At 42.0% G+C, this 27,923-nt stretch overlaps 1 protein-coding gene across 5 annotated transcripts in view; it reads right to left on the reverse strand.

The window, feature by feature from the left end:
* Nucleotides 1-27,923, reverse strand: part of nectin1b (nectin cell adhesion molecule 1b) — a 138,756-nt gene that overhangs the window by 31,188 nt on the left and 79,645 nt on the right. For all 5 annotated transcript variants that reach the window (XM_027280086.1, XM_027280085.1, XM_027280088.1 and 2 more), the window contains exon 6: nucleotides 283-430. In XM_027280086.1, the coding sequence (XP_027135887.1) occupies nucleotides 283-430 (148 nt within the window). The remainder of the gene's footprint in view (nucleotides 1-282; nucleotides 431-27,923) is intronic.

Consider the following 27,923-nt stretch of genomic DNA (forward strand, 5'->3'; position numbering starts at 1 on the left):
AATGATCATCATTGATTCTATCTGTAATTGTAAACAAAGATAAACATGTTTTTTTTAGATGGGGTCCAATTACATTATTTTTCATAAAGTGACCTATAGGAAAGGAGATTATCGGCTCTCAGAATGATAGACAAGGAGGTAGCGACCCACTCTCATTGTGTTCTTCTGTCTCTGTTCACATCTAAAAAAAAAGTGTTTTGTCCTCTTCAAAGTGTGTCTCTCTCTAATCTTACCACCTGTCCAGTCCCCTACAATATTCTCTGGCAGAGGCTCAGTACTCACAGGTCATTATCCGTCTCCGTGCGGGTCTTCTGCTGCCGCCGATGGACCATGAAAACAGTAACAACCACACCGACGATGAGTCCAATGGCAACGACACCTCCAAGGATCCCGATAACACCACCTGGGGGACCCTGAGGCAGTGGCTTCTCTGCAGACAAGAGGAGAAATAACAGTGTCAAGGTAGGTGTTCTTTGAGTAATTGATGCTGCTGAGTTGAACCTGGAGGAAAAAAAGCAGCGAGCACAAAGAACCAGTAATATTACATCTCAATGAGCTTTTCCACATCTGTGGCAGGGGAACCTTTTGCAATAAATCACTAAAAACTTGGCCATGCTTCAGCAATTGGTTAAAAATATTTCAAATGAAATCAGCGTAACATCCAAAAATAAGACACAAACAATGGACTATTGTAAAAAGGAAAATCTTTACAACTCATTTGACATAGCATTGGCCAGACTTGAGGCTTTCTGTCATGAAACACATCCAAACCCTATTTTCAGAGACATATTTCAAGATGAGACCATTGTCCAGCTCACCCTGGCATCGCATGAATACCACGCCGCTGTGGTCACTCAACAGCTGCTGCTGCATTTCTAATGTGTACTCCATCAACCGTTCAAAAGGAGCCCAAATTGGCTTGGATGAGACAGTGAACCCAAATGCACTTTGCATGCACGACAGAGCTATTATATTTGAAAGTCCTTGCCAGCAGGGGGTAGCGAATGCAAAAATATATTCCCAGCATTTCCAGAAGAAGAATGAGTGCGGTTAGCAAAGTAAAACAATTTACCTAATTCTGTTGAGAGTAAAACATGGAACATTAAGTCTCCAAGTCTGCTCTGTGTTCAATCCTCCTGTCCCCCGTCTGTTGATAAAGCGGAGGCTATTAACTTTAGAAAGGCACAGGGAGTGAAGACATTGATATAACCTACGTTTGGAAGAGTTGCACCAGGCTACGATTATCTCCTAAACGTAATTTCTGTATGTCTCCGAGAGTCAATCTCTGGAAGTGTCTTTGAGAGTTTTCGAAGTGAGTGTCAAAAGCAATCTGTGACCGGAGGACACATCTGAAGCCGGAAGAAATATTAGAAAATAAACACTCTTTGATGCCAGCGTGTAATTGTCTAGCTCGATATATATACTGCGAGAAACTGAGCATGCTTCGAAAATCAACACCAATCCTTTTCTTTGCAGAAGAGCCTGTCGATTTTATGCTTTTACAACTGATACCAACAATGAATCATCCTGTATGAGATCAGAATAAATCAAAATTTATTTCACCATGCAGATAAAAAACTAAATTACTGCAGGTCCCATGTGAACCTCTTTCACTGTGGAGCCTTCTTTTCAGAACTGACGTCTGTTTTCTCCTGCAAGAACGGTGAAATCTGTCCTTTTTAAAGACAGGCCAGGGACCAATCAGTGGCTGTGTGCCTGTTGTGATGGGATACTGCAAATTCCCACCATCTTCCACTTTGAAAAGGAAAGCCTATCTCCTGCCCTCATGATGTCTCCATTATTATCTGCCCGTCCCTCCCGGTAGTGACAGGACAAGGCCTCGCTCCCAGGGGTCCTCTTCTCAACAGCCCCTGCCTGCTTGCTTGATTCAGTGCCCATAATGATGGATACACAGAGGACTACTTCACATAAGGCCACACAATAGCAGGCACGTTAACCCGCTCTTGTATCCGCCATCCTCTGCCTCAAAGTCAGTGTTCGTGTCCGTCAGATTGTCGTGTCACGCTGCGGTTGTCGCTGCTCTAATTCTCTGTCGTCTGGCGCTTTAAAGTCGCATCATGTAGAATTTGCACACCAAAGGAGAGTAACATCTCGTGACCACATACACTCCTCTGCTTGTGATGCAGTTCAATATAAAGGCGGCGGAGTAGCTTTGAAGATGGAGCATGAATGTGATCTTGCTGTAGCATGGCAACAGATAAGCCAGAACCCCTACTGTTGTCTCATCGCGGTACATAGTGAAAAAGCCAGTGGGCTGAATTTCATGGCCCTAATGCAAATGCCAGACACAATAGTCTGTTGTATAACACTAACACACAGAGGAGTGGACTGGATCAGAATGTAATTTCCCTGTTGTGGAGCCTTAGGCACTCAGCACACAGGATTCAGACTGTCACCTCTGAACACATAAAGGTAGGGTGAACCATCTGGTGCGCAATCTGAGCGCTTTGTCTGCTTCTTATATCGCTCATCAAAAATCCCAGCACTCCATTTTCAGTAGATGAGTTTTACATTAACGCGGCATAATTATCACGATCTTATCAAACACCTACAGTATGCACCACTTTGGCAAAAAAAAAAAACAATTGAACAACAAGAGGTTACAGTGACCAGTGTGGATAGCAGTGAAATCCGTGCAAGCAAAACAATTTGCGAGCATGCACCGTTACTCCACTGTGCACGATAACGCTGAGCTGGGATAATTTTATCACAAAAGTCAAGTCAAGCCCTTCTACAGTATGTGCAGCCAACAAAACACCTTCAAATTCAATTAGTCCAAGTAAGATAGTATGACTGTACCAGATAACCGGTGCCGGATGATTCAATTACTGCGGGGAATGTATTTTCAAGGACATGAATTGCTGTGAATTTGGGAACACGGTGGTCAAGGTAAATTCCATTAAATAAAGGTTTTCGGTCCCGAACATCCCATCTCAAACCCACAACACATGGATTGTTGATGGCATAAATAAACCCAGAGCTGAAAAAGAGAGTGAGAGAGTGAACCTGAGTTCTAGCTTGAAGAATGCAAAGACATGTTAGGAATTTGGAGTTCAAGTGTCCAGATGTCGGATGAGTTGAGGAAACATTAAGCGATCTGGCAAAGCATGACAGGCAAATGAGTCACTGACAAACATTTACGCCTGACCTTGGTTCTGTGCTCAGTCGATGTGCTGTGGCTCTAATCTTTAGCGGGGAGTCAAATTTCTGTTGTGTTACTAATCTCTGATGCCTGTGAAAGTAATCGTTTGGAAATTCCCCTGTGCTGCACACAACAGGCAGTGCTACATGAAGAGGGCTCTGTCCTTGTTGTAGAATAAACATCAGATCTCTAACAGTAATAAGTAGAGTAGCGAGCTGAGTTACTGCATGCATCGGTTCTGTTTTCTGCTTACACAACCACCAACAGAGCGAGAACCACCAGCACCATCATTATCTTCACCTTCAGTGTCATCATGAAACATGGAGAATGAAAATGAACATCATGCTGTGAAGCAGGAAAAAGAAAACCTGTCTCTCAAATCACTGCACAGCAAGACACGAGGCAAAGTGGTTCAGTCAACCACTTCCCTATAATGAAATACAACAGTTATAATGTATATGTATGTGGTTTGACATACACATATAGTTTATTGTCAGGCCACAGTATTCTCTTCTCCGGGAAAAGAAGAAAATATTTTTTATTTTAATACATTTTGCTGAAGATAGCCTGTTTTATTTTGTTAAATAATTGTATGCAGGACTTTCACCTGTAATATAATATGCATATATATATATATATATACACACACACACTTTGTGGTATTACTTCTGAAAGCTACATTGATATATATATTAACCCCCAGTGAGCAGAGAAACATAATTACCTATAGCAGCAGCATCTTATTGGCTCCCACCATCTCCAGAAATATCTGAGATTTTCTTGTTGTTGCTTCTATCCGTTTGTCATTGGATGCTGAGCAGCTGCATACATCAGATAGTATGAAATGAAAATGAACATTAAGTCTGTTCATTTTATATTATTATATGATTATATATTAAATTATAAATTAAATATTTACATACTTCTTCCATGACTGATAAGAAGTCAAAACAATGGTAATGAAAAGCCACTGAGAGAAATCCAGTATGTAGGACCAACGTTTGAAGCAGAACATGAGCTCCTATGATAATTATGTCAACAAATCAAGAAAAAACCCTCAAGGATCTGTTAACTTACCAGCTGAAGGTCAAATGTTTATTGGATTTTCTACTTCACGTCTAAAATCGAAGAGACCCTTTGACCTCCTCTGACTTTTCACCTGTGGAAAACCTGCATAAACTCTGACCAAAATCTATTGAATAAAGACTGTTGTTCAAATATATCTAGTAGCGGCCACTGAAAGATTGCTATTGATTTTCAATAAGTGTAACGCACCGATCCATGCGGTGGCTCTCTTCTGTCAGTCCACCACGGTGGCACATTTGAGCTGACAGACTTGACCTTGGCTTTCTGTGGCTGCAGCTCCCTCTGAGGTGGCGGCAATCTTCATTCTTGTCACATCTACTCCCCCAGTGTTCATTGAGCTGCACCAGATGTATGAGTGATTGTTGTTTTTCTCTGCCGCGCACTACATCCAAACACAATACAGTCACAAGCCTGCACACGGGCCTCCGTCAGCTTTGATAGGGCTTTGTGGCATTACGTTTATGTCAGCTGGTAGCCCACGGAGAATCAAATTTCCCTGCCAATCCATCAAGAAGGCATCATTGGCTGAGTTCAGCTTCCACCCAGCAGGTTGTTCTGTTTGCTGCAGAGTTCAGACAGCTAGGGGTCCCCTGGGATTCAGGGACAGAGTGAATAAGTGCTTTTGCATGTAATTATTACTTATTCATTCCTCAGGCAGAGCCTGCAGATTTATATGCATTCTCCCAACAGGGGTGGTTACTACTTAAAGAAGATCTGGCAACATTTTTATGGAGCAAAGGCAACTGATCATCTGAAGCTGACGCCTGAAAATTGATTACGTCCTCACTGCCGCTTGTGGCCCTTTTTGAATAAATGTGAACTGTGCAGTGACACAGCAATTCAGCGTCTGGATTGTCCAAATGTGTGAAAACAGTGTAATCTCAAGCGCCAGCTGTACTCAATAGCCAAAACATGTGGGCTCTAGTGTTACCAGTCTCCCATCGAACATGTTAGTCACACATACCAGAGCAAGAAGAGTTCAGGTGAGAGGCCAAAGCGTGAGCAGTCTCCAGCTGGAGCAGGCTTTGCCCACTCCAAATCCAATCTGTCACAGAATGCAGCAATGCAGGATTTAAATGGAAGCAGGTTTTTCTCAGCAGATCGCTGCCATGTACCTGCTGAGGCCTGGTGTGGTTCATCAAACACTGGCATAGGGAAGACAATTCGTAGCGTAATGATGTCTTTAAATGTACAGTCACCCCTGGCAATCCGACAAAAAGGCTGCAAAAAGGAAGTGTATGGAAAGGCAGAAACTATAAGGAATCATACTGATGGTATTAAGAGGACATTTGTGTAGTGGTGCTTTGTAAAAATGTTCCAGTCATAAGTCTGATCGTATTCCAAAAAATGAATGTGGCTCCTGGCGCTCTCTCTCTCTCCCATCAGAAATTGTAATTGCTATCTCCTCCACAGGGGCCATAATACTTTCCAGCAATACTGGGGAGTTTTCAAGTGGACAGATTGAGAGTCTGGCTACTAACCCACGCCAGCTCCACACCACCAATGCCAGTCTGAGATGGCCACCTGTTCCAAATACCACAGTGACTGGTTTTCTACCTCGCCTCGCACAAGTCGCAAGTCGACCAGCAGAGTGTAACAGTCAAGGTGTCTGCTTCCTTTTATCTCTCTATTCATGAGTTGTACAGCTACCTTATGTGGAAGTAAATACCCAGGCTGTTAGTAATTTATCCGGACGAGATTTTTTCTACCCTTTTTTTCCACATTGGGTAAATGCTGCAGGCCCCAATAAAGAGAAAGAAATGTGGTTTAATGGAGTTCATAAATCTGTATTTCATGCTGCCAACTCCAAGCGACACATGCTGTTTCGTCTCCTTCTCCTAGCCCTCCCCAAGTTGGTAATCTTGTTAAAGTTCAATGTTTCCAGAGCTGTCTCCTCTGGGAGTTGAGCTTCCTGATGTCATCCACTTTTCCACAGTAGTTTACCCTCTAGAGAGGTCTGCATCCTATTTCACCTACATTCACACCGATGGTCTGTTTCTGCACCATCTCTCAGACCCGACGTGTCAAAACAGAGAGAGGAGCCAAAGGCGATGGGGGCACGGGGTTTTGTGATGGTGCGTGATTGCTGTTCTACATCACTCCACAGAGGGCAGCACTTCATTAAACACAAATTGTTAACACATGGGGATGTGTTCATTAAAAAGAAACCAAGCCCTTTATGAACTTTACTGTCTAGGACCAGCCGGGCCACCATGAAAGACACCTGAACCAGAACATAACATATTATGACAGTGTTCTTTTATTTATCGTAATATTTTGTTTTATTTACATGTTTTAAGAGCCAAATGGATGGATGTCACCACATGGATGAATGAATGCCTGCTGAGCCATTCTGTTTCACTTTATAGCCTCCTCCGCTCCCGTGTAAACATTTTGCGACTCAATGGTATGTTAAGGCAATCTGGGGTTGTAATCACCAGCCTTCAATAATAATAATAATTAAAAAAAAAAAAACACTTAGCATGTTTCCATGCTCAAACAGATGCCTCGCACCATCAGTAGGGGCGAACTGGAGATCTCCGTGTAACCACGTACACATCAGCTGCGAGCGTCTGGTGCACCGCTGAGTCCGGCGGGGTAGATGAAGCGCCACCAAAGCCCCCCCTGTCAATGAATATGAGATTGCAGGCTGCCAAGCTGATGCTGATGCTGTCATGAGGTATTACCTCCCGTGACAGCCTAAATAACAACAGTTCTAATTAAAGAATGATTGGAATGGGTGGACCACTGCCTCCTAATGGGGGAATAAACCGCAACATCGCTCCAGGAAGTGAATTGCACTCATTTATTAACTTCAGGAAGCCAGTAGCTGCTGTCAAGATGTAATAGCTTACTTTTAAAGCTACATCTATTCTGCCCACTGGCCTGTTCACTCCAGTGCTTTAATTAGAAAGAAAAAAAAATCTAAACATATACGAGTATTATATACAGTAGATTGTCCAATAGGCTGCTGTTTTTCTGCTTTATGACAGGGAGAATTGAGGTGTACACTAACTTGGCTGCACTCTCCTCCGCCGTGCATCACTAATCTGAAAACGAGCTTTAGCTCCATAAAAAGAGCTGGCTATGCAGTGTCGGTGATAGGGCTCCCACTCTCTTGCTTGCAAGCCCTTTCATGCCCCAGCTGAACTCCCCTATGTGTTGAATGTTAATTTAATGGCTGCTCCCAGCTCTAAACTGGAGGGACGGCAGTGCTCACAGAGATCCGCACCCTCATCGCCTCCCCGTCCTCTCCCTCCCTCTACCTTCTCCTGATAGTAAGCAAAATTACTTCTCAGTGTCTCTCTCTGGCAAGCGGCGTGAGGTCACGGCTGTAATTTCCTTTTCCTGGTTAAAAGCTGACAGAGGAATGGACACAGTCGGTGTCTGGATATGTTCGAGAGCAGGTTTTCAATTTAGCAACACTTGGGCTGGTGATTCTGCAGATCCCATCCCGAAGGCCGACCACTTTCACTGCCCCCGCTGATCAGCATGTGTGTCATCCCAAACAGCATACACACTCAAACGTATTCAAATAACCTCTGTAGGGGTTGAGTATCCGAAATACAATATATTTATATTCTTGGACCGAATTGTTTGTGTTCTCAAAATTACCATTGATTCTTTTATAGCCCGCTGGCAGACCACTGGATATAAGTGCAGCAATATGAATTCACTCTTCAATATTCATTTGTAAAATGCCTCTCCCTTGTCTGACATTTTGATTTTTATATTTCCCCTCCATTGAATCTTTGTGGCTGTGTATCTGTCATCATCTGCTCTGTTTGCCTTTTAATAGGCTGTTGTTCTCTTTCATGACATGCATTTTTAGAGCTTTTTGGAGCAATTAACCCAACCCCGGTTATGTGCACTGTGCTATCTGAGGTATGAGGGTCAGGGTTATGAATCATGATCTCCCAACGAAGATTATATTCTAATAGCATCTGCTGATTAAGAATACTTTGTCATTACTCTGACACTCTTTTTAACGCCGGCAGATGAATTGGTGACGGTGTCATTGTCATCTGCACAGACACACAAAGTCATCAGGTTCATCACTCGCAATCATTACCCGAGCCTTAATTGGAAATCACCTAAATGTTGTGATTGATGACACGTGCGTGTTGTGTGTTTCGTACAATATGCTGAAAAGTTCAATCAAATGTTGGTGATCGTCACTTCAATTAATCAACCCTGTTCCCAGGACTAATTTTCAGTTTCATCATTATAACAGATGAGAGTCGTGCTCCTCTGTGTGTCTGTTTGGTATTTTTAGGTTCATCGTATACAGCAGAAGGTCGTTCAACAAGACTAATTTGCTCACCTTTCAAAGCTGTTAATTACTGCCGTTACTTTCTGTATTATTCCATCTGCAATACGTCAAATATAATGTGACATTGCTGTATAAGGGAAATGAAGGTTAGAGTTTTTTTTTGTGTGATGTATATTTAAGCTGTGCAGCTGCCTGACGCCCTGATATGTGTCGAATGCCTCATCGCTGCATGCACAGTGGAAAAGTACTGAGAGGTGGAAGAAAGAAGAGGTTTCTGGGTAACAGAAACATCTGCGAATGGGTTTGAAGGTTAGCATGGCACAGTGGGGGTCCAAGCATAGCTGTCTGTGCTCACACACACACACACACACTGTTATTTCACTACAGAAGCACCTAAGGCTCACCATCTCAGGTGTGGCACTGGCATAATTACAATTCTGTGTTTTCTTTCTCCTTAGAATTGTGATACATGATTTGAGGGGGGGGGGGTTATCACAATGTCCAAGATGCATCCCCCTTGTTAACCTCCCACTTTGTAACCTAGTACCAGAGAGGTCCGAGGTGGTGTTTATTTAAATAAAGTCTGCCTGACTCATTGACCCTTTATCTGACTGAGGTTTAGGATCCACGGCTCTGAAGTATCAGCAGCTTAGCTTCCCTACGTACTGATAAAGCCATGGCATTGTCTGGAATGCTAAAGATTTGTTATTGCGCCTTTTTTCTCTCAGTCCCACCCTGACCATAATATAAATACCATGAGGCAACCTGGCTGTAAAATGAAGCCAAAGTGGAACCGCAAAAAAATAAAAAATTCCCCCTCCTCAAACGTCCATTTGACGCTGGCTGCAGAACAAGTTAATCTCCATAAACTTCCATATTAAAATGCCCAACTTCATAGTGGTAATAAATATATTTACAGCCTGAGAGAAAAAAAAATGGTTTTGTTATAGCAAATTTCCACCTGTTCATGAAAACTGTTCTGTGTCTGCATTTTTATATAACTCACCTGTTCAAATTATATTAAGACTTAATTAACAATGTGGTGGCTTTGATTGACAGGTCGGTGCCATTACAGGTGGCTTGTTTGAGCAACCAGGCGTCATTCAGCCCACCTCAGCTCCACATTGTGGCCCATTTTTAGATTAGCCAGGAGACAGCAGACGCAGAAATGTCAAGAGCCACCACACACTGAGCTTCAAGACGGCTCTTTCGCAAACCTGTGGGTGAAGTCTCAGATATGATGTTTTATACGGTCTATGATAAATACTCAATTATCGTCTATATTGTAGCCTACTGTACATTTTATGCAGAGTAGTGTCATGATTAAAGTGACAAGCAGCAACAAGTAGTCGCAGAAGAGCTAAAGGATCCTAGAGACACATTGCTGAGTATTCCTTTCACATTTCTATTATGATTCAGTATCTATGCTGCTGAAAATACTCAGGCCACCTCTGCAATGAAATATTTTTGCACAAAACTCCTGCAGATGTAGTTCTTGTTGTAATGGTGTAAAGTTAGGGCCATCCTGTAATGGGCAAATCACCAACTGCTGATATCCACATGCACCATGTGCCCAGACTGCAATAGAAGTCTGTCAAGACAGGATTATTGTGTTGACTTGTGTTTTATTAATGTTGAATCTCACCAAGACAAATGCAGTATAAATGCCTAAAGAGAACTGGTTGGTGATGAGTTGATCCAAAACAAAAAAAAACCTCTGGCATTGACTGATGCAAAGCAACCTCCAACCTGTCCTCAGGCCGTGACTTATTCCTGCATTTAAGGAAAACAAAACAAAGCAGGCAAAGCTCCTTGAGCAAAGACTCAAGGAATGACCATCTCTGAGATAACCATCATGTCTGTCTTCATCAGTTTAGAGCAGAGACAGAAGTAAACAAGCATGTCCTCCAACACGGCAAGACCTGCCTGCTGACACTTTTATGAGTTCAGCTTGAAAGTTAGAAACTATTTTAGAATATGAAAACCTTTGGACATTAAACTTCTCGTACCTGATGTGGGAACAAAAGCAGCATCTTCACAGAAAAGCCATACAGGCTCTGGAAGCAGCAGCAGCACAAGTGATTCATGGTCGACTCTAATCTAACATATTAATGACATTGTAGGACACGAACCCTTACTTCATCCCATTTATATTTTTAGGATTTTACATTATCTGCACCTGTTCAGGAGCTTACTTCAATGGTGGTTTAAAAATAGTCTTTCAGAGGACATAAAGTTCTGTCAGAAACAGGAACAGGTGGAATACAGATATCCAATTATTAGCTATAACATTTAAAGTAACCATTGAAGACATTTCATCTGCACAACAGTCATTTAGTCGACTTGTAGATTGGTTTTACTGCTCGTTAGGTTACCTGTAGGTGAACCAGAGTCGTACTGCTTTGAAGTCACGATTAAGACCACATAGTTTCCGTTTCGAATGAGCCAAAATCTGGAAATAAACTGGAACAGAATGGATAAAATGAGTATATCAAGTCAAGCACCATAACAGTTTACATACTGTATCTGAGCCTCCATTTGTACAAAATAAAATATTATGCTTTAGCAATAACAATAAGAAAAGATCCATTCCAAAACTCTAGGTCTGTGTTCACCTGATATGATGATTTGCTTGACATTTTACAGCCCTGATATAAGTCATGTTGTTGTGTTTCCAAACCAAAAAATGAATCAGAGGACTCTGGATGACATTCCAGGTATAAAAAAAGAAACATTTCGGGATCATAAAAGCACCACATAAGTCAACTCTGCATGAGCTACAGGGAAGGAATATCTACAAATACGCCCTGAGCCAACAAAAATCAAGATGTTCTTCACTGCTGATGAATCAGCACGGTACAAGTATCCATGTCCATCTTTATATAGACCTGTACATGGAAAAACAATCAATATGCAGGCTGTAAGTGAGCCAGAACCTCCGAGCCGCTTGCCTTGAATGCACATTCCACAGATTGGCACTAACGCCAGGTTCATTGTGGTTTATGGAAAGCCAGGTTGCTATAAAGGACTCCGCAATTGGTTGTTTCCACAGTGCTTGAATTTCAGACAAACACTTTAGTGAAAACATAATGGCGGAGGAACAATTGATAGATGGATCAAATGCTTTCATCCTGGATGCCTTGCTCCCCACAGAAGAGCAAGCTAAAGAGAATAACACAGTGCAGGTGAAACTTGAATTTTCCAAGTGGAAATATACCCCTTAACATTCAGGCAGGGGGATTCTGTGGATCTCGACAATCCTCACCTCCACTGCCAAGAAAATATATTCATGTCGCCCAATCTGTTATTGTCTCCAAAGTCAAATCCCCACATGGAGCTGCAATCTGGAGTCTGATATGAGGAAAAAAAGGAACACAAGTGCATCTGACAGGTTATAATACTCGAGCGGAGCCAGTTAGAGTCATTTAAAACTGTGCTGATGCAGCACAAGAATCACCACTGGGACACATATGACCTATCACCACAAACCACATTTTTATGGCTATTACAGTCAATGAGGAGAAAAGCTATTTGAGATTTCTGCCATGAGGGTCAGCCAACAAAATCACAGAGAAATCTCAACAGAGGATTTCTCCTTGTGTTTGTTTGGGAAATGAGACGGTATTTAGAAGAAAGTCGAGTGTTTCAGAAGGTTTTCACTTCACTCTGTTAGCACTGGTATGCTAATATGCGTGCATATTTTCCATTGGCAAACTATTTCTTTAAGGGCAGCACGTTAAACCCGACCTGCCCTCTGATGTTGGCTCGGAAGGTTTAACGTTAAAAGAAGAAGGCATGTCCTCTTCAAGACAGACGAGTAAAAAAAAAAAAAAAAAGAATCTGCCTGAACTCAGATCTGCTTCAGACCACGTAACAGGGGTGACTATTGTGATTCTGCACGCATACCATCACCCCCTCACCCCAGCCAAGTGCAGCCCCACTCCGAGCACACACTGCTTAGACAGACACCAGAGTTTCAAAGGCATTTCATCGAGCTGCTGAGGCTACTTACTTCCACCGCTAAATACTGCCGGGGAATCTCAAAACTCTGCCGCGGTCACTGAAAATTATCTGTGGTGGGAAATCTGTGAGGGGAAAGAGTACGGTGGGAAGAAGAAGAAGAAGAAAAAAGACCTTCCTACGAAATTAAAGTTGTGCAAGTCCTTGGAAATAGAATGAGAATAGAATGATCACTGTTGCAAGATGAGAAATGTCAGCGCAGGTTGGATTTATCCTTGTTTTGATACATATCAAAGCTCAGAAATGTGCACAAACATGCACGCAGTGTTAAAAATATAATCTCTCCCATTGTCCAGGACGCGAAACAGGATCGCAAAAAGCTACTAGGTTTAAACATTTACACATTCGCCTTCTTTGGACTTCAGTTTGTTACTTTTGGAAACGGCTCAGTTGTGGAAAAAGAAAGAGAGAAGAAGAAAAAAGGGAAATATGTCAATAGGACACAGTAAAAACACACTTTATTATTCTCCAAGAGCCAGGAATTACACACACACACACACACACACACACACAGTTCCTCTAAGAATCCAAAGCAAACAAATCTAACCTTAGCCCTACCATGACAACAGCGACACAGTTCAGTTAAGTCCATCAAGACTGAATAGAAAGATAAATGTGTGATGATTCGTTGCATTACAGCTTCATATTTCATTTCAAGGACATGTTTTTTTTTTCTTACTCCTTGCCAGGTTTTGAGGATGCCGTATGTTTCGTGTGTTTTGTCTGGATTCAAAATTAACACACTGTGTCAAATCACACCATCAAGAGTGTTTGACAAGTGAAAACAATAACTAATCTTAGATTAAAACTGCATAAATTACACAATATATGCAGTGAAACACCTCAGAGACTGAAGAGAAAGGCTGAACTCAAAGCCGACTTTTGTGCAGTCTGGCCTTTTGTACGTGTCCCGCAACTTGTTATGCCTCGACCCTGCATTAATTACAGATCAGCTTTGCCACCAACGATCCAACTATCTGCCTTTGACTGGAAATCGTGTAGGAATCAAGGGGAACTGCTTTGGAGACAAGTCGCTCGATAGTCTCATCCACAAAGTGCTACCATGTGGAAGTTTGCGGCATCATTTACAACCAAATGTTTCTTTGTTCAGTTTCAGTGGAGCTGCAACAGGGTAATTTCAAGGAGGATTGAAAGCGAGGACCTCGGTGGGCGGCGCGTTTCAAAAGCCAGATGCACAGATGATCCAGTCAATCTAAATGAATATTTGGTTTTGTGAAGTTGACTTTCTAAATTTGTTTCTGAAAATACTAATGGCACTTTTGTTAGACATGAAGGAACACCGGCTTTCTCAATTTGAGTTTGTTTTCTGTGTCTTTTCAACAGGTTTAACAGGCCTGAGTATCATATGGATCTGTTAAAAGCAGCGATGAGAGGCAACAATGCCTGTAACCAATCAAAATGACGCCGTGACACACAAACAGTCTACTGGATGAGGCTCTTACATTGACTTCTACTATGTGCGTGGGGGTGGTGTTGGCAATAGCTTGTTGTATGAGTTGCTGATTTTGTGTTTGCTTGGTGTTGATCTGTTGTGTCGCACAGCCACATCTGAGAGCTCCTTTGTGTTACTGCTTAACACGTCATGTTACAGACATGTGAAATGAGTTTCTTCTCTTGGAAGATTCAGTCAACCAAAATCACTCAAATTTAAATCATTTTGACAACCACAGTCTTCACGTATCTCATAAAGCAACATGTCTTTCCTGAAGCGATCATCTGTTTACTGACGTCACCGTGGATTGTTCCCATTGGGTTTTTATTTCTTTGCTATAGAAGAGCTCCCTTCCCTTACCCCACTTGTGTTTAGGTTGGAGTAGAGTAAAAAGAAATCATGTTTTTCTTCCAGCTTTGGTTGGACCGACCCTTTGAAATCCCCACTACACCTCTGTGTTTCACGACTTAAAGAACCATTGACTTTCAGAGTGACGCTCGATGATTAATCTCAACAACAGAGAGACAGATAGGTATGTTCCAGTTAGGCTTCACCTCTCGCTGTCTCGCTGATCTCTTTCAAACAACTTGATTGCTCCTCTTGGATTATCTGGTGGATGTGCGGCCGCGTGAGCACAACGGCGTGAACCCGTGTGCACAATGTGCATGCAACTGTGTGTTTTAATTAAAGTTGAGGAGGACTTGAGAAAAGTTTAATTTAGCAGAGGCAGGGTGAAAAATTGTCTCGTTTTCTCGTCTTCATTTCTGTGTCGTTTCTTATCTTCCTTTAAGCTCGGCCACTGCACAGGTTATCTCCAAATTACCAACAGAACTCATTTATTCTTCAATTGAATTAGGTCCGAGGGAGTAGGCCTGCACAACCATCTCTCCTTTATAACACAACCCACTAACAGAGGCTGTCCCTGGCTGCAATGATTAGACCGCAGCATGACCTGGATCAAACACCTCAATCAGACACCTCTTCTTGTTCTCGCTTTGTCTCTCTAACAATTTTCTCTCCTCTCAGTCTTTCTCAACCTGCGATTGTGTCTTGACAACATTGACGGCAGAATTTTCGAGAACACGTCACAAAGAATCACAGAAAAGTTCGGAGCGACGGTGTAAAACCAAAACTGCAGATGAAATGCCAAAATCCGCCAAAATGATTCTTAATTACGGTTTCTGTCATTGTTCTGAAGCATTCATAGACATGTTTTGAGAACAGGTAACAAAAAAAAAAACACAATTTGCAAAATGGCACAATTCGTGCTCACATGTGTAATTATGTTCTCAAAACTGTTAACAAAACCACAAAAATTCTGCACAATAAAAGCAGCAGCGAATACAAAAACAAGCTTTTTAGTCCAAAGACAGAACGTCAAATCAGAATTTCACACCTGCTGGGATGCAAAACTTCAAATAATCAAGCCTGAAGTTTAATTTTTTTACTGTTCTTTGCATCAGGCCACACTGAGTAGACAGAAATAACACGTGATCGGCCCAACCGATGACTCTGACCAGGACTTCCGTCTACATTAATAGGCAAATAAATAATAATCCTCAGTTACATTAAAGGTGAGCAAAGCCAATAAATCACTGAAGCATCTTCAGTTTGATAGAATCTCATGTTATCCCATCATACAGCAAATGAATGGTTGGATGAGTACGTTCACACTCCCCTCTTCTTCTTTTTTTATTAATTTGTTTTAACAAGCGACCAATCTGCCGCGTGCCCTTTATATTTGACTTCGTGCTGCTTATCAAATAAAGTGTTTTTTTCTACCCGCCTATTCACAAACTCAGTGAGCGAGCCAACGCGGCTGCAACTCATTTGTGTTAATTGAGACAAAAGTTTGTGTTAACTAAACATTTCCCAGCCGTGTTTTTTCATACGATAGAGGCACTGAGAGTGACGAATGAGTGAGAATCCCGTAAACGTAGCTGCGCTTGCAGGAAAAAGAAACCAAACGTGGTCAAACAAACAGTGAAAGTGAGGCAGAAACACAGAGTCCAACCATGTGAGACACATTTTCCTTAACGATGCTCAACCCCACCCTCCTCCACCCTCCTCCACACTCCTCCTCCTCCGGGCTGCTGCAGGTAGTTTTAATTGGTTAGCTGTTTTTTTTGTGTGTTTTTTTTACATTTAGAGACTGAACCGGAGGCTTAAACCTCGATGGGTGGAGTTTAACAAAAACTTTCCAGAGAATTAATTAGCTACTTTGAAGATCAAGAATAACAATAAGAACTGAAAGTAAAGCTAAAGTATAAGTTGGTGTAAATTGAAGAAGTGCAGCTTTAATTGCTTTGGAAAGGGACTAACCAACCTTGAAAGCAGAGCAAATAGTGGAGGTGTATTATTATAATCATTTATTTTTTTATTTTGCAGTAAATAGCAACAAGCAAAAGCATAATATTATCTTCTCTCCGCAATTTCTTCTTCTAAGTTTTAACGATCCCTAATTGAAACGGTTTTGGCTGCTCGGGGGCAGAGGCACTGTGAAAACATTCAGGGTTTGTTTCCACCCGGTGAATAAGTTCATAAATAAAGATGCACACCTTTTGGCTGCTAGATGTTCAACTTTCCAGAGGGTTAACTCTGAGCCGGAGTTACCTGGTGGGCTGAAAAAAAGGGCTGCAGAGCTGCTGCACTGAGAGTGAATGCATTCCCTGTGGGATCATAATGCAAGCAATCCTTTTCACATTAGACATTTCATTCAGCGCTAACACAAAAAAGAGCGGTTCCTCTTTCTTTCCTTATAATTATAACATTAGCGAAGCTTTAATGTAACTTATCGTGCAACCCAGAAAAAAAAATGTGGTTCTTCGGCTCCGCCCACTGTGGTTCAGCCCAGCCAATGAGAGTGTTTATGCCTTGTGAGAAATGTTTGTATAATTAAAGCCCCACTTGGCTGCCTGTCCTGTGTACGCCATATATTCCTTTACAAATATTGCTTTAGATTTATTCGTACAGTATCTATTGCCTAAGAGACCTCTTGTCTTTGATGATTGCTTCTCTCCCTTCCTCTCCCTGCTCTCTACATCTGCTTTCATTTTTCTCTGTGTATGACAAACAGCAAAGAAATTCCAAACTGTGGTCGTCCTAAGCCAGCAGCCCCTCCTCCAGCTTTCTCTTGGCAGGACGGCTCGTGTCTCACATTTAATCATGAATGCTTTGCCAGGCAGCTGGGCCTGAGGGAGATTCAGTGGGGGAACAGTAGAAACCTGATCTGGCGAGGCAGGCAGCGTACAGTTAAAACCTCTCTCCATAAAGACCCAGGAGCCAGTACATAACAACACCATCGTGATGGTTTTAGCAGAACAAAACACAGACGCACACAGGGTCCGACTTGTTTTTGGTCAGCGGTGTCCAGTCGGACGAAAGTTGCAGAAAAAACGCAGAAAGTTTCAAAAAGCATCAGGAGCACGTTTCATAATAAATTAATTGAACAGATGGAAAAGGCAAACGTCATTCCCTTTGTATGCCGTACCCTCATTTTTTATTTTTTTTTAGCTTTTTTTTCCTATTAAGAATATGACTCTTGTCTAGTGAATGAAAATAAAAACATTGCCAAGACATGTGTGATCTATTAAGCTGACCAAATTCAAAGCTCCTCCACTGGCCAGCCCCACATCACAGTGTCCAACATTCTCATTCACATCCATCCTGTATAATTGCATCCTCAAAGAGAATGCTTTAAGGGAGCAGATAATTGAGTGGCACATGAACCTAATCATTTCTGCAGAGTCTCTCGAGGGCATCGGAAGTAAAAAAAAACTCTTTATCTCACAAGTCTCAAAGACGAACCTTTCTCTTAATCTCACTCTGGACTCAAAGAGAAGGGCATTGTAATGATGGCCACCAATCTTCCTCTTTTTAGTCCATCAAATATTTCTCTCAGACTGTAGGGGAGCGTGGAAGTGTTTCTCATATTCTGAAGGTTCAATTTTACTCTTCACTGACATTTTGGCAGTCGCTAAAGCGACTGAAAAAGTACAAATTTAGTAAATGGAGAGGAAGTGTGAGTTGAGCTGAGGTGACTAGCAAGCAGCTGATTGTGTTTCAGTCCTGTATCCTTTCTTGGCCGGGGACTGCTATCCAAGATAAACTCTCGAAAATAGCAAATATGTTTTGTAATCATCAGCTGTTGTATGGATTAAATAAATTAGATATAGCCTTCTAGCTTTTGTTCTAAGCTAAGATAACCAGCTGCTGCATGTAGTCTTATGTCGGCCGTAGATAGTGGACAGATGTGAGGATGGTGTCAGCCTACTCATCAAGAAAGTATCAGCCAAGATGTCAGTCCTATGTGGACTGCACTGGTGGGGGGGCACAGTGGGTGATTTTTCGTGAACCCAGCTTCGATGTCTGCATCTATGCTGCAAAACAGCAACACCAAGAAGCTTTATTTGATTTATTTAAGGGAGACAAGGAGAGACACATCATTGGTTAAATGAAGAGAAGGAGCAGTGGTAACCAGGTCAACCATGATGCCTGATTTAGCCTGATCACTCAGTTACAACCATTTTTTTTCCTATTATAATTAGTATTGGCATTATGATTATTTAAATCCAGTTCATCATATCTTCAGAATACAACTATTCAAATAGCCTTGTCCAGTGAAATTAATAACCACGGCTGGGCTCCAATGTTTGCCTGTCATGACTCATTAGAGACATCTGTAGTAAGCATGTCATTACCCACTCCTACACCACACAGCTGACAAAACTGTTCCACAGGAGACCTCGGGAACAGACACTGTGTGGGAGCCATGTTGGCTCGGGCTGGCAGGGGGTGGGAACACCGTGATAGATTTTTTTTTAACTTTCACTCAGCGACAATTGAAAGCCACACCGAAGTATCTGAGAAACAGTGAGCCCGAACCATATTTGAATGTCAGCCTAACAAGCACCATGGCACCCGGAGACACAGGCTGCTGTCATTATGAGGGCCCTGGGTAATTACGGTGCAGAGTGAAAACGAGACAGAGAACTCGAATAGAATTTCAATAAAAAAGAAAACCTGAGAGACGAGCGGGTGGCTGATCAAAAAAAATGTCTGAAAGAGAAATGCAGGGTGATGAATCAATAACGTCTTGTAAGAAATATGATAAATTCACAGCGTATAAAAGTCTAATTACAATATATTCTGGAAAGCATTACTTGGAGTTTTATTTGCATCCCAAAGGCAACATGATACATGACTTTTAAAGACGCATTTGCAAATGAGAACATTGTGTAACTACTATTAAAATCTGTTTTCACTCCCAGGTTGACAAATATGGCTGCTTGGTAGTGGCTCTATGGTTCAAACTGGGATGCCGTAGGCCCGTCTGACTTTATGTTTGAATTAAGATGGTTTGGCTATCAAATTTGCAAAAAACTGATGACAAACTGCCACATAAATATGTGTTCAAAAACAAATTAAAAGGTAGATGATAGTAATTCACAAGTTCCTTCTCTGTGTTTGGATCCATAATATAAAAAAACCTTATTGTTGCTGTGGGCAATTGTAAGTTTTGAGTGTCTCAACAGGCAGCAAAAGCTCTGCTGAGACTTGAAATTGTGTTCCAAACGCTGAGAAACAAGCACATCACTGTGGTATTCAGAAATGGTTTGGGGATCACTAACCTCGAGGCTCGTCAGAATTATCTTTTTTTTTTTTTCCTCCCTTAACCCAAAACAAACATGCATTGTTCCCAAACTCCTCAACCGCAGAAATGGGGCACACAGTCAGAATTTCACCAAGATTCTTGTTTTCTTTCTGGTTCCCCTCCATGCAGGGCTCTCTAAACAGAGCTTTGTTTATCCTCCGTCGTGGCAGTTCCAGACCTGAAGAACACAGGCATTGACTGACAATGGCAACAAATTAAGACTTACAAGCTACTCTTTGAAACAAGAGTAAATGTGCTCACGATAGCTCACCGCAAGACCCTCTAATCGATCAGCTGGAGCGTCAGGAGAAACGGACAAATCCAAACCAACTCCTGCCCTCTGTTTCCCCTGTTTGTTACAGCCTGCTGACATTCTACCAAATCTATCAACATTTGGGTTCTGCATGGAAAGAGCTTGCCCATTTTCCAACAATCTGCCATGAAGCTAACAAAAACCTCAATGTCAGGCAGATGAAACGATTGCAATCAAAAAAGATTGTCTTTTTTTGCTTTGTTTTGTTTTAATGGAAAAAAGTCAGTTATGAAAGAGTTTGGATCGTTTTTTATTGTGGCGCTTCATCACAATCTTGACTTTATTTTCAATTACTGGAAAATGCCAAATAATTCAAGCTGCTCCGTTTGTTATGTGGGAATCACTGTACCAGAACATGATCCGCGGAGAATAATCATGAGAGAGAATATCGATATAATACAAATTCCATCAAAGCCCCCGACACCGTCCAATGGGGTCACCTCATCTTGACATATAAACTGGCAGTGGAATCATTATGAAGCACTGCCCCTCGTCTTTCACCGTGGCTCTTTCACATCAGATTATAATGTACCCTGCAAACTTTCAATACCTTTGTAGCATCTGCTTTTTGCAGCAAGTCATGAATTCAATAGAGAAAGGTCCCTCTCTAACACAATAGATCACCTGATTGATGGCCATTCCTGAAAGAACTGCCAGAACAAAACAAGACCCTCTACTCCAATTCCCTTAGAGGCGATGAGTTTTGTCGGGTGTCAAAATGAACAAAAAAGAAAAGGAGAAGCTGATTCATTCTGGCCTGAAAATAGATGACAGGAGAGGACTGCTGCAACAAGAATGGCAGCACAGCCCCGCAAAAATAAAAGACATCTCCTGATGGATGAACAGGCACTTAATTATGAGGTGCGCAGAATCATATCGAGCTCTTCTACAATGAAGACGCTCCGAGAGGTGTCGTCATTCAAACAGGTACGTCTGTTCCGGTTTAAGTCTTCCTCACGTAGATAAATGGTGTATGATTACAGGGGGGGTGAACACGCGTACAGAATCATGAAATCTAATACAATGGCGTGCAACCTACAGCATATGAAGCTCATTAGGTTCAATTCTGTTCTGTTTTCTTAAGATTACAATGTTTTCGGCGTCAGCAGCCAGTAAATTTGAGTAATTCTCTGTCTTTCATCAAACACATATGATGGAAGTATTCACACACTTGGTGACAGAGATTTCATATGAAATACATCTGCCAGTTGGAAAATCCCCTTTTTTCCCCAATGTTCCATCATCTATTCACTCCTGACGGTCACATTAACAGCTCGGATACAAAATCCACTTCTGAAACTGACTACTACTCACTACTTCCCTGCTGCCAAGGCCAGAATGAATTTCACAACCAAAAACTGGAGTAATCTATTGAAGAGTCTACCAGTTCAGAAAAGGATGTTTGCCTCTGAAATCATTTCTAAGAAATGTGTGAATATCTTTCCACTTGTTTTCTTTCTTTTTTTGTTGATCTGTCTCGTGGAGCTTCTCTTTGAGCCCTGCAGGTATTTTCAGCCTGCCCGTCAGCTCGGTTCATGAGCTGCCACTGTACTTTTGCGTTGTCATTATTTTCTAAACTGAATTAAGCAGCTTGATTTTTGTTTTAATTAAAGCGTGTCACACAGTCATTAGCAAATAAAATTCTCCAGCGTTGAAGACTAAATTAGTCGTACATTTTTTTGAAGTGTCGGGGCAATAGGTTGAACGTTACAACTGGCACAAAGTAAAAAAGTACACAACTGTTACTTTTGAGCTTCCAGTTGCTCGAGGGCAAGTCGCTCTATAGCGAAGCTACTTGGCTGAATCGTTTGACCTCTGAGTGAGTTAAAAGCTCGTTAAGGAAAGTGTGTTTGTGTGGAAAACAAAGCTAAGTACGCAGTATAAGGACATGTTTGACTTCTGTCAATCATCACAGATAATGACTCGTCAATACAACAGGAATCTCTGAGGTTTACAGGCCTGTCTGGACAGAGGACAATAAGCCTTAAAAATGTAACCCACACAACACACAAACACGCACTCTCACTATGACAGCTACAGTAATGCAGTCAAAATATGTCCTTGAATTTAATGGTAGAAAACCGATACCGCTTCCCCCGTTTTCCTGCGCCACAACATATAAAACGGCATCATTTCATCAGATTTAGCGATTTAACCGACCTTGTCTCATGTATTGCAATATAACATCATTTTCAAGAGCTGAAACTCCATTCAACAACAATAAATGTAACACAACACCTTGTTTACTGCTGCACTGGAGGGTATAGTGTTTATGTATCTGCAAATAGTGTGTGCAGCCGACGCAGCATCATATACTGTAGCGTGTGTTTGTTTGGTTCTAGCCTGTAGGGATGAGTAAAGTTTATTGAACTCAACTGCTTTGCTGGAAGTTGCAAAGTCGACCGCTTCAGCGTGTTTTTCCTGTTCACATCAATGGGGATCTAATCCCTTTTAATATTGTCTGCTTGTCTCGTGTGTGTGTGGTATATGATGTTATTGATAGGAGCTCAGCTTAGCCTAGAAACCTTTTAAACAGGGAGAAACAGCTCTGGCTCTGTTCAGTGGAAGCAGAAGAAACTTCCTGGAGTGTCAGCTGTTTTAATTAATCACCGCGAGGAAGGTGATGACAAAGACTACGAGAAACCGGACAGCACACAACCCCCATAGATTACTCTGGACAAGACACCAGTTCATCACAGGACACAGAGAGACAAACAACCACTCACACTCACATTTTTTCAGATTTACCAATGAATCTATGAAGTGCACGTCTTTGTGCTTTCATAGCACTTGCAACCTTCTTGCTGATCTCACCACAGATTGGTGGTGCTGGAAGGTGGATGATTCTGTGACCTTTTGGATGAGATGTTTCCCCCAGGTTCCAGTCTTTATGCTGAGTTATGCAGCTTCATATTTACCAAACAAACATGAGAGTGGTGTAGCTCTGAAGCATTTCTTTAAATTATTTGAGCAAGAGTATGTCTAAGAGGTCTAAGATTTTATTTCTATAGAAATTCATTGTCTTAAATTTGAAGTTTGAAGCAGCTTTAATATTGTTTTACTTGTGTTTTATCCAAACGCTGTGATGGTACAATAGACTGACATCCATCTATATGTGTAAAATCACTCAGTCCTTCCATATGAAAAACAGAGAGGCGTCCTCTGATGATAAAGGACATTGGTGGCCGCCAGGCTCATTATTCAACATGTATTCTGACATGAAAAGAAAAAAAGAAAAAAAACATCACATGAACTGTGTCAACATACTTCAGTCAGCTGATAGATGTGTTTTTTTTGTTTTTTAAGGACTGGCATGAGCACATGTCGTGCTGCAGTTTGAGGCCTCAGGGTCACCCACAAGAAAACATCCTTCAACTCTGTCATTGAAACGACAGGAAAAAGCACACAGCCTTTCACCGTGTACGTATAAACCTCTTTGTATATAACTCAAGGCCACTTACAAATATGCACACAAATATTTACAGGGGGAATATAAGCTGAGTACATTCTTGTCAGCTAAAAACAAATAAATATCACACACAAATATTAGAACCGGAAAAAATACAGGACAAATAAAAGTACATCTGACACAGTTGGCAGTGGCATAAAGCCGTCAGATTCCCTGGATGTCTGTGGAGCTTTTGCTGTTTAATTTGAGGTTTAAACTGGAGCTTTGTATTCTTGTGTGTTCTTGTCAAGAGCCAAATTATACTAAGTTACTCATGAAGCTTTCACTTGCTGCTGCAGAACACCTTCTCTTCAAACAGGAAGCTCTCACCCCGTAAGGCTATTCATCAGAAGAAGGAGGACCTGTTAAATCAACTCCGGGGTCTCAAGTTTCCCTTTGACAAGATGTCTCATGGCAGGAAGTTCTTTGTCGATACCTGTGCACGGAGAGTGAGTCATTCCTGCTTTGAGAGGTAGTCATCAAGGACCCAAGACGGATGTGGAAGTAAGAGCACTTCCAAATAGTACTGTGCTGACAAATTACTGTATGCAGTACTATAATCATGCAAGCTGACAAGTATTACCTATGCCATGTCACAGATCACACTGGTTAGAAAACAAATCTTGCATAAAGTAACAGATTAACTGATAAGAGCTTTTAATGAGTCGATTTAATGGCTGCAGATTCAAACTGTCGGCATCGCCACGTCACGGCAAAGCACAACGGCAATAAAAGTGATTTGGTTATTGAGTACACAGAGGGTGGTTAATGCAAAGCAAACACCCCAATATGCACATCACACATGCACATAATCAACAAGTAATAAAAGTAATCAGAAATGCCTCCAAAGGCCACGTCTTCTGCCAACTTCTCAGCAAAACAAGATGACAGAGCTCGTCAGAAAAAAAGGCCCCGCGTGATTATCTTCACGGAGAAAGAGACATAAATAAACATGTCATCAGTCATAGCGAGCATTTAATTATGATAATACACTTCCAACTTTGATTGGCATAATTAAAAACTCAAAACTATGTTAAAAATCTCACGGCATATCAACCGGAAAACATCAATTTTACCTTAGTGCAGCATGTGGCTGGTGATTATTCACATTTATCAAAATACATTGGCAGAAATTGAGTGATTTGGTCACGTTCCAAACAAAAACATGAGGAAAATCTAAATATTATTTTTACCTGGTGTCCTGCAAAGGTTCCTTCCATTATCTCACAGATAGATTCTGCAGTCTGCTCTAAGCAAGAAAAATGTTGCCCAGGGCGAATGCCAACATTTAAATCCAACCCTCCCACAGATTTTCACTTCCAATACAGGCATGGCCTTGAGAATACTATGTGACCAAGTCACAGAACATTGTACTTGTTGACGGTGACATGCTGTCTCTCAACAAAATTGTGATGGAAGAGAGCCTTGCACAGATTACATACCCTATATAGACCACTGCAGGTGGGAAGAAAAGGCTGAAAACCACTTGCTCACCAGCTGTTAAGCTTGCAGCTAACTTGTATTTAATATTGACCTTTGGACAAGTTCTGCTGTGGTACCAAGCATCTTGGCCTTTTGACAGCGTAACTCTTCGATTCCAGGTTCAGCTTGTGTGTATCAAGTTGTGTCTCTTTTGGACAAAGGAAAATACACAAACCGTGCAGCAGGAAAGGAGGAAAGGAGCCACCATTACAATGCTGGTGATTAATTGAGACTGGTACCAATAGGTTAGTGATAATAACATTGACATTCCAAATGATGTGGTTTAACCACTTGTTTTATGATTAAAAGACTTTTGTAGAAATGCTTTCAACCCTTTTAGATTTCCTACGTCTAAGACAGATCCTTGGGTCTACTTTTCTCAAAAGGAGAATTAAATAGCTCTGGCACAGAACAAAGCAATACCAGCCTGTGCTGATGTGAGTTCAGCAACTGACCTCAGGTTTTGGTATTGAAACCTGCCACTGGAGAAAGCCAATCCCCCTGAGTCAACTAATTAGTTGTAACTCGTCATGGCAACCGGCCATAAGACTTTGGGGAAATTAGTCCCGACTGGCTGTGTTGTGAGGATCAGTTGGTTTGTTTGCGTTTTTTTGCATGGATCAGCTTTTCAAAGATGGAGCTGCAAATAGCGCTGTGATCAATGGCTGACTCTGCATATGCATCTGTAGCTAATCAGGAGATTTATTTTTGTTAGCAAAAGACCAGAGTTTAGGGAGGGGGGGGGGTCAAAGCCTCATAGTCCACGGCTATACATGTCCTGAGATGTGAGGCGGTGTAAGATGTAGAACTTTGGACTCAATTAAATATTCTCTGATGACCTCTGGTGCCCAAAGATAATTGAGTGGTTAAGTCAGCCGCTGCAGCTACCTGTGTGTGTGTGTGTGTGTATGTGTGTGTGTGTGTGTGTGTGTGTGTGTCGCTTCTAGCGTATAATCAGATCCCACATCTTTTTTCCTCCACGTCTCTGCCTGCCTGTCTCATTTCTAACTGTGGGGGGATTCATTTTCAACGACTAATCACATTTGAATTTTAATTTTAATTGGCACATTCCACATATTTTGGGGAGGGGTTAGCCTGCAGTGTGAAACACTGTCAGCCAGTAAGTAAATATGTGAGTTCTGCAAAGATTAAAAGCACGAAAACACGAGCCCATGGCGATGTGGGGCTGCACCAGGAAAAAAAAAGGAAAGTGCACGACAGGCTGATCTAGCATTGAGTGCATTTTTTTGATCTCAGTCATTAAGAAGATCATTTATATTGTTTAGTTTAGACTCTGATTCATGTCTCCCTGTTGTTGGTTAATTTTTACAGCTGCATAGACGACACTTCCCATGAACTGGTGTGTCAGACATAAAAATCCTGCCTGGTGCAGTTTGAATTTATATGAGTCGAGCATTATTTGTTCTGAGATGAGGACAGTCTCACTACTGAAAGCAGTGGACAGTGCGGCCTCGGCCTGCTGGCTCTGCTGATGAGGATTGTTTCTGACAAAGGGTCATTGGCTCTGCATGACGACAGACATGCCTGTATGTGCTGATGGGCTGCCTCCTCTGGCACAGTTAGTCTAAATGTAGACTGGCACTGACACTAATGTACACTGATAAAGCTCTGAGAGTCAATAGTCAGAGAAGACGGAGTGTGGGGGTGGGAGACACTAGATTCTTAATTTACCCCATTTGTCCTATTTGTCAGATGCTGGAACTCGGTGGTAACCGGGTTGATGAATCATTCCGTGGACGGGAAAGCTCTCCCCGTGCAGTCAGCGGGTTCAGTGATTCTTAACAGGTGAAGGTTCATTTTACGGCATGTGTAATGTGCGGAGGCCAGGGCAATTTTAATTTCAGCTGGCATAATGATGCTGAGTGAGATTCGACTCATCCTGTGATGCATTTCCTCTCCTGGTGAGAGCAGCGGATTCATGCGTGCTCATCACCGAGGACGTTGGCTGGGATGTAGGTTTAGCCTGAGGATAGTATTCACGTCAATGCAGACTGCGCACACAGATCTAATTGGTCTTTCTGTTGTGGACAGGTGTGAATTAGTACCTGGTGCACATTTCTGTTTTTCAGAGAGCCATGGGTTCAGCTGCAGGGTCATGAGCCAGGGACCACCGCTCATTGATGCTTCGCTCCTTTAACCCCGGAAGACCACCCCTCTGCAGCTGCACTCATGGACCCCAGTTCCCCTGTATTCCTATTTATGTTCATTAACATCTGGACATCAAAGTTCTGCACCAGAAATGATCATGTCAGCTGTGCACATGATGTATATTGTGCCTATATGTGCATTAACTTTATACATGCTAAATTTAGAGGGTTAAATCATGTCCTTGAATTCTCCCCGCGGCCACGCCCCGTTTCTGTGTAATTTGAGGATTTCTGGGAGCCTGTCAGTCCCAATCAGTTTTATCATCCTGCTCCTACGGGGATTAATATTCACAGACGTTTTATTTTTTGAAAGACAGGAGCTCGGTATAATGCACTAAAGTCAAGGAAATGTCAACGAGCTGGTCATTGCACCTTGGTTTTTTCGACAAACAGTTCACAGCAGCCTTTTATCACAAATATATAGATATACATATATATAGAGAGAGACATCCTTCACACATTTTCTAACTAGAGTCGGAAAAAATGTGAGGTCATGCCAATATTCAAGAGTTATTATGTGTCTAAGGTCACCCAGGCTGAGTGCAGGAAAAGCATCGGCCAACAAAGAGACGATGCACAGTAACTCCCTCAATGCCCCTCTTAAACCCACACACACACACACACACAACTTCTTTGACGCTGGGTAAATGGTCACAGGGACAGAGTATTCCCAGCAGGACTTTGTAGATGAGGGTTGTCAGCACTTTTCTCACCAGAGGGTTTAGGCCTTTCGTTCTGCTCTGGGATGGCTGGGTTTAATTGGAGAACGCTAATGCGCAGCTGGAAAGCAGAGCTGCTCATACCATGACTAGCTCTGAAAATGGGAGGGCGTGAAAGCAGGGCTGGGGTGTGTGTGTGTGTGTG

This window comes from Larimichthys crocea, chromosome VII (assembly GCF_000972845.2).
Source record: "Larimichthys crocea isolate SSNF chromosome VII, L_crocea_2.0, whole genome shotgun sequence".
Taxonomy (NCBI): Eukaryota; Metazoa; Chordata; class Actinopteri; family Sciaenidae; genus Larimichthys; species Larimichthys crocea.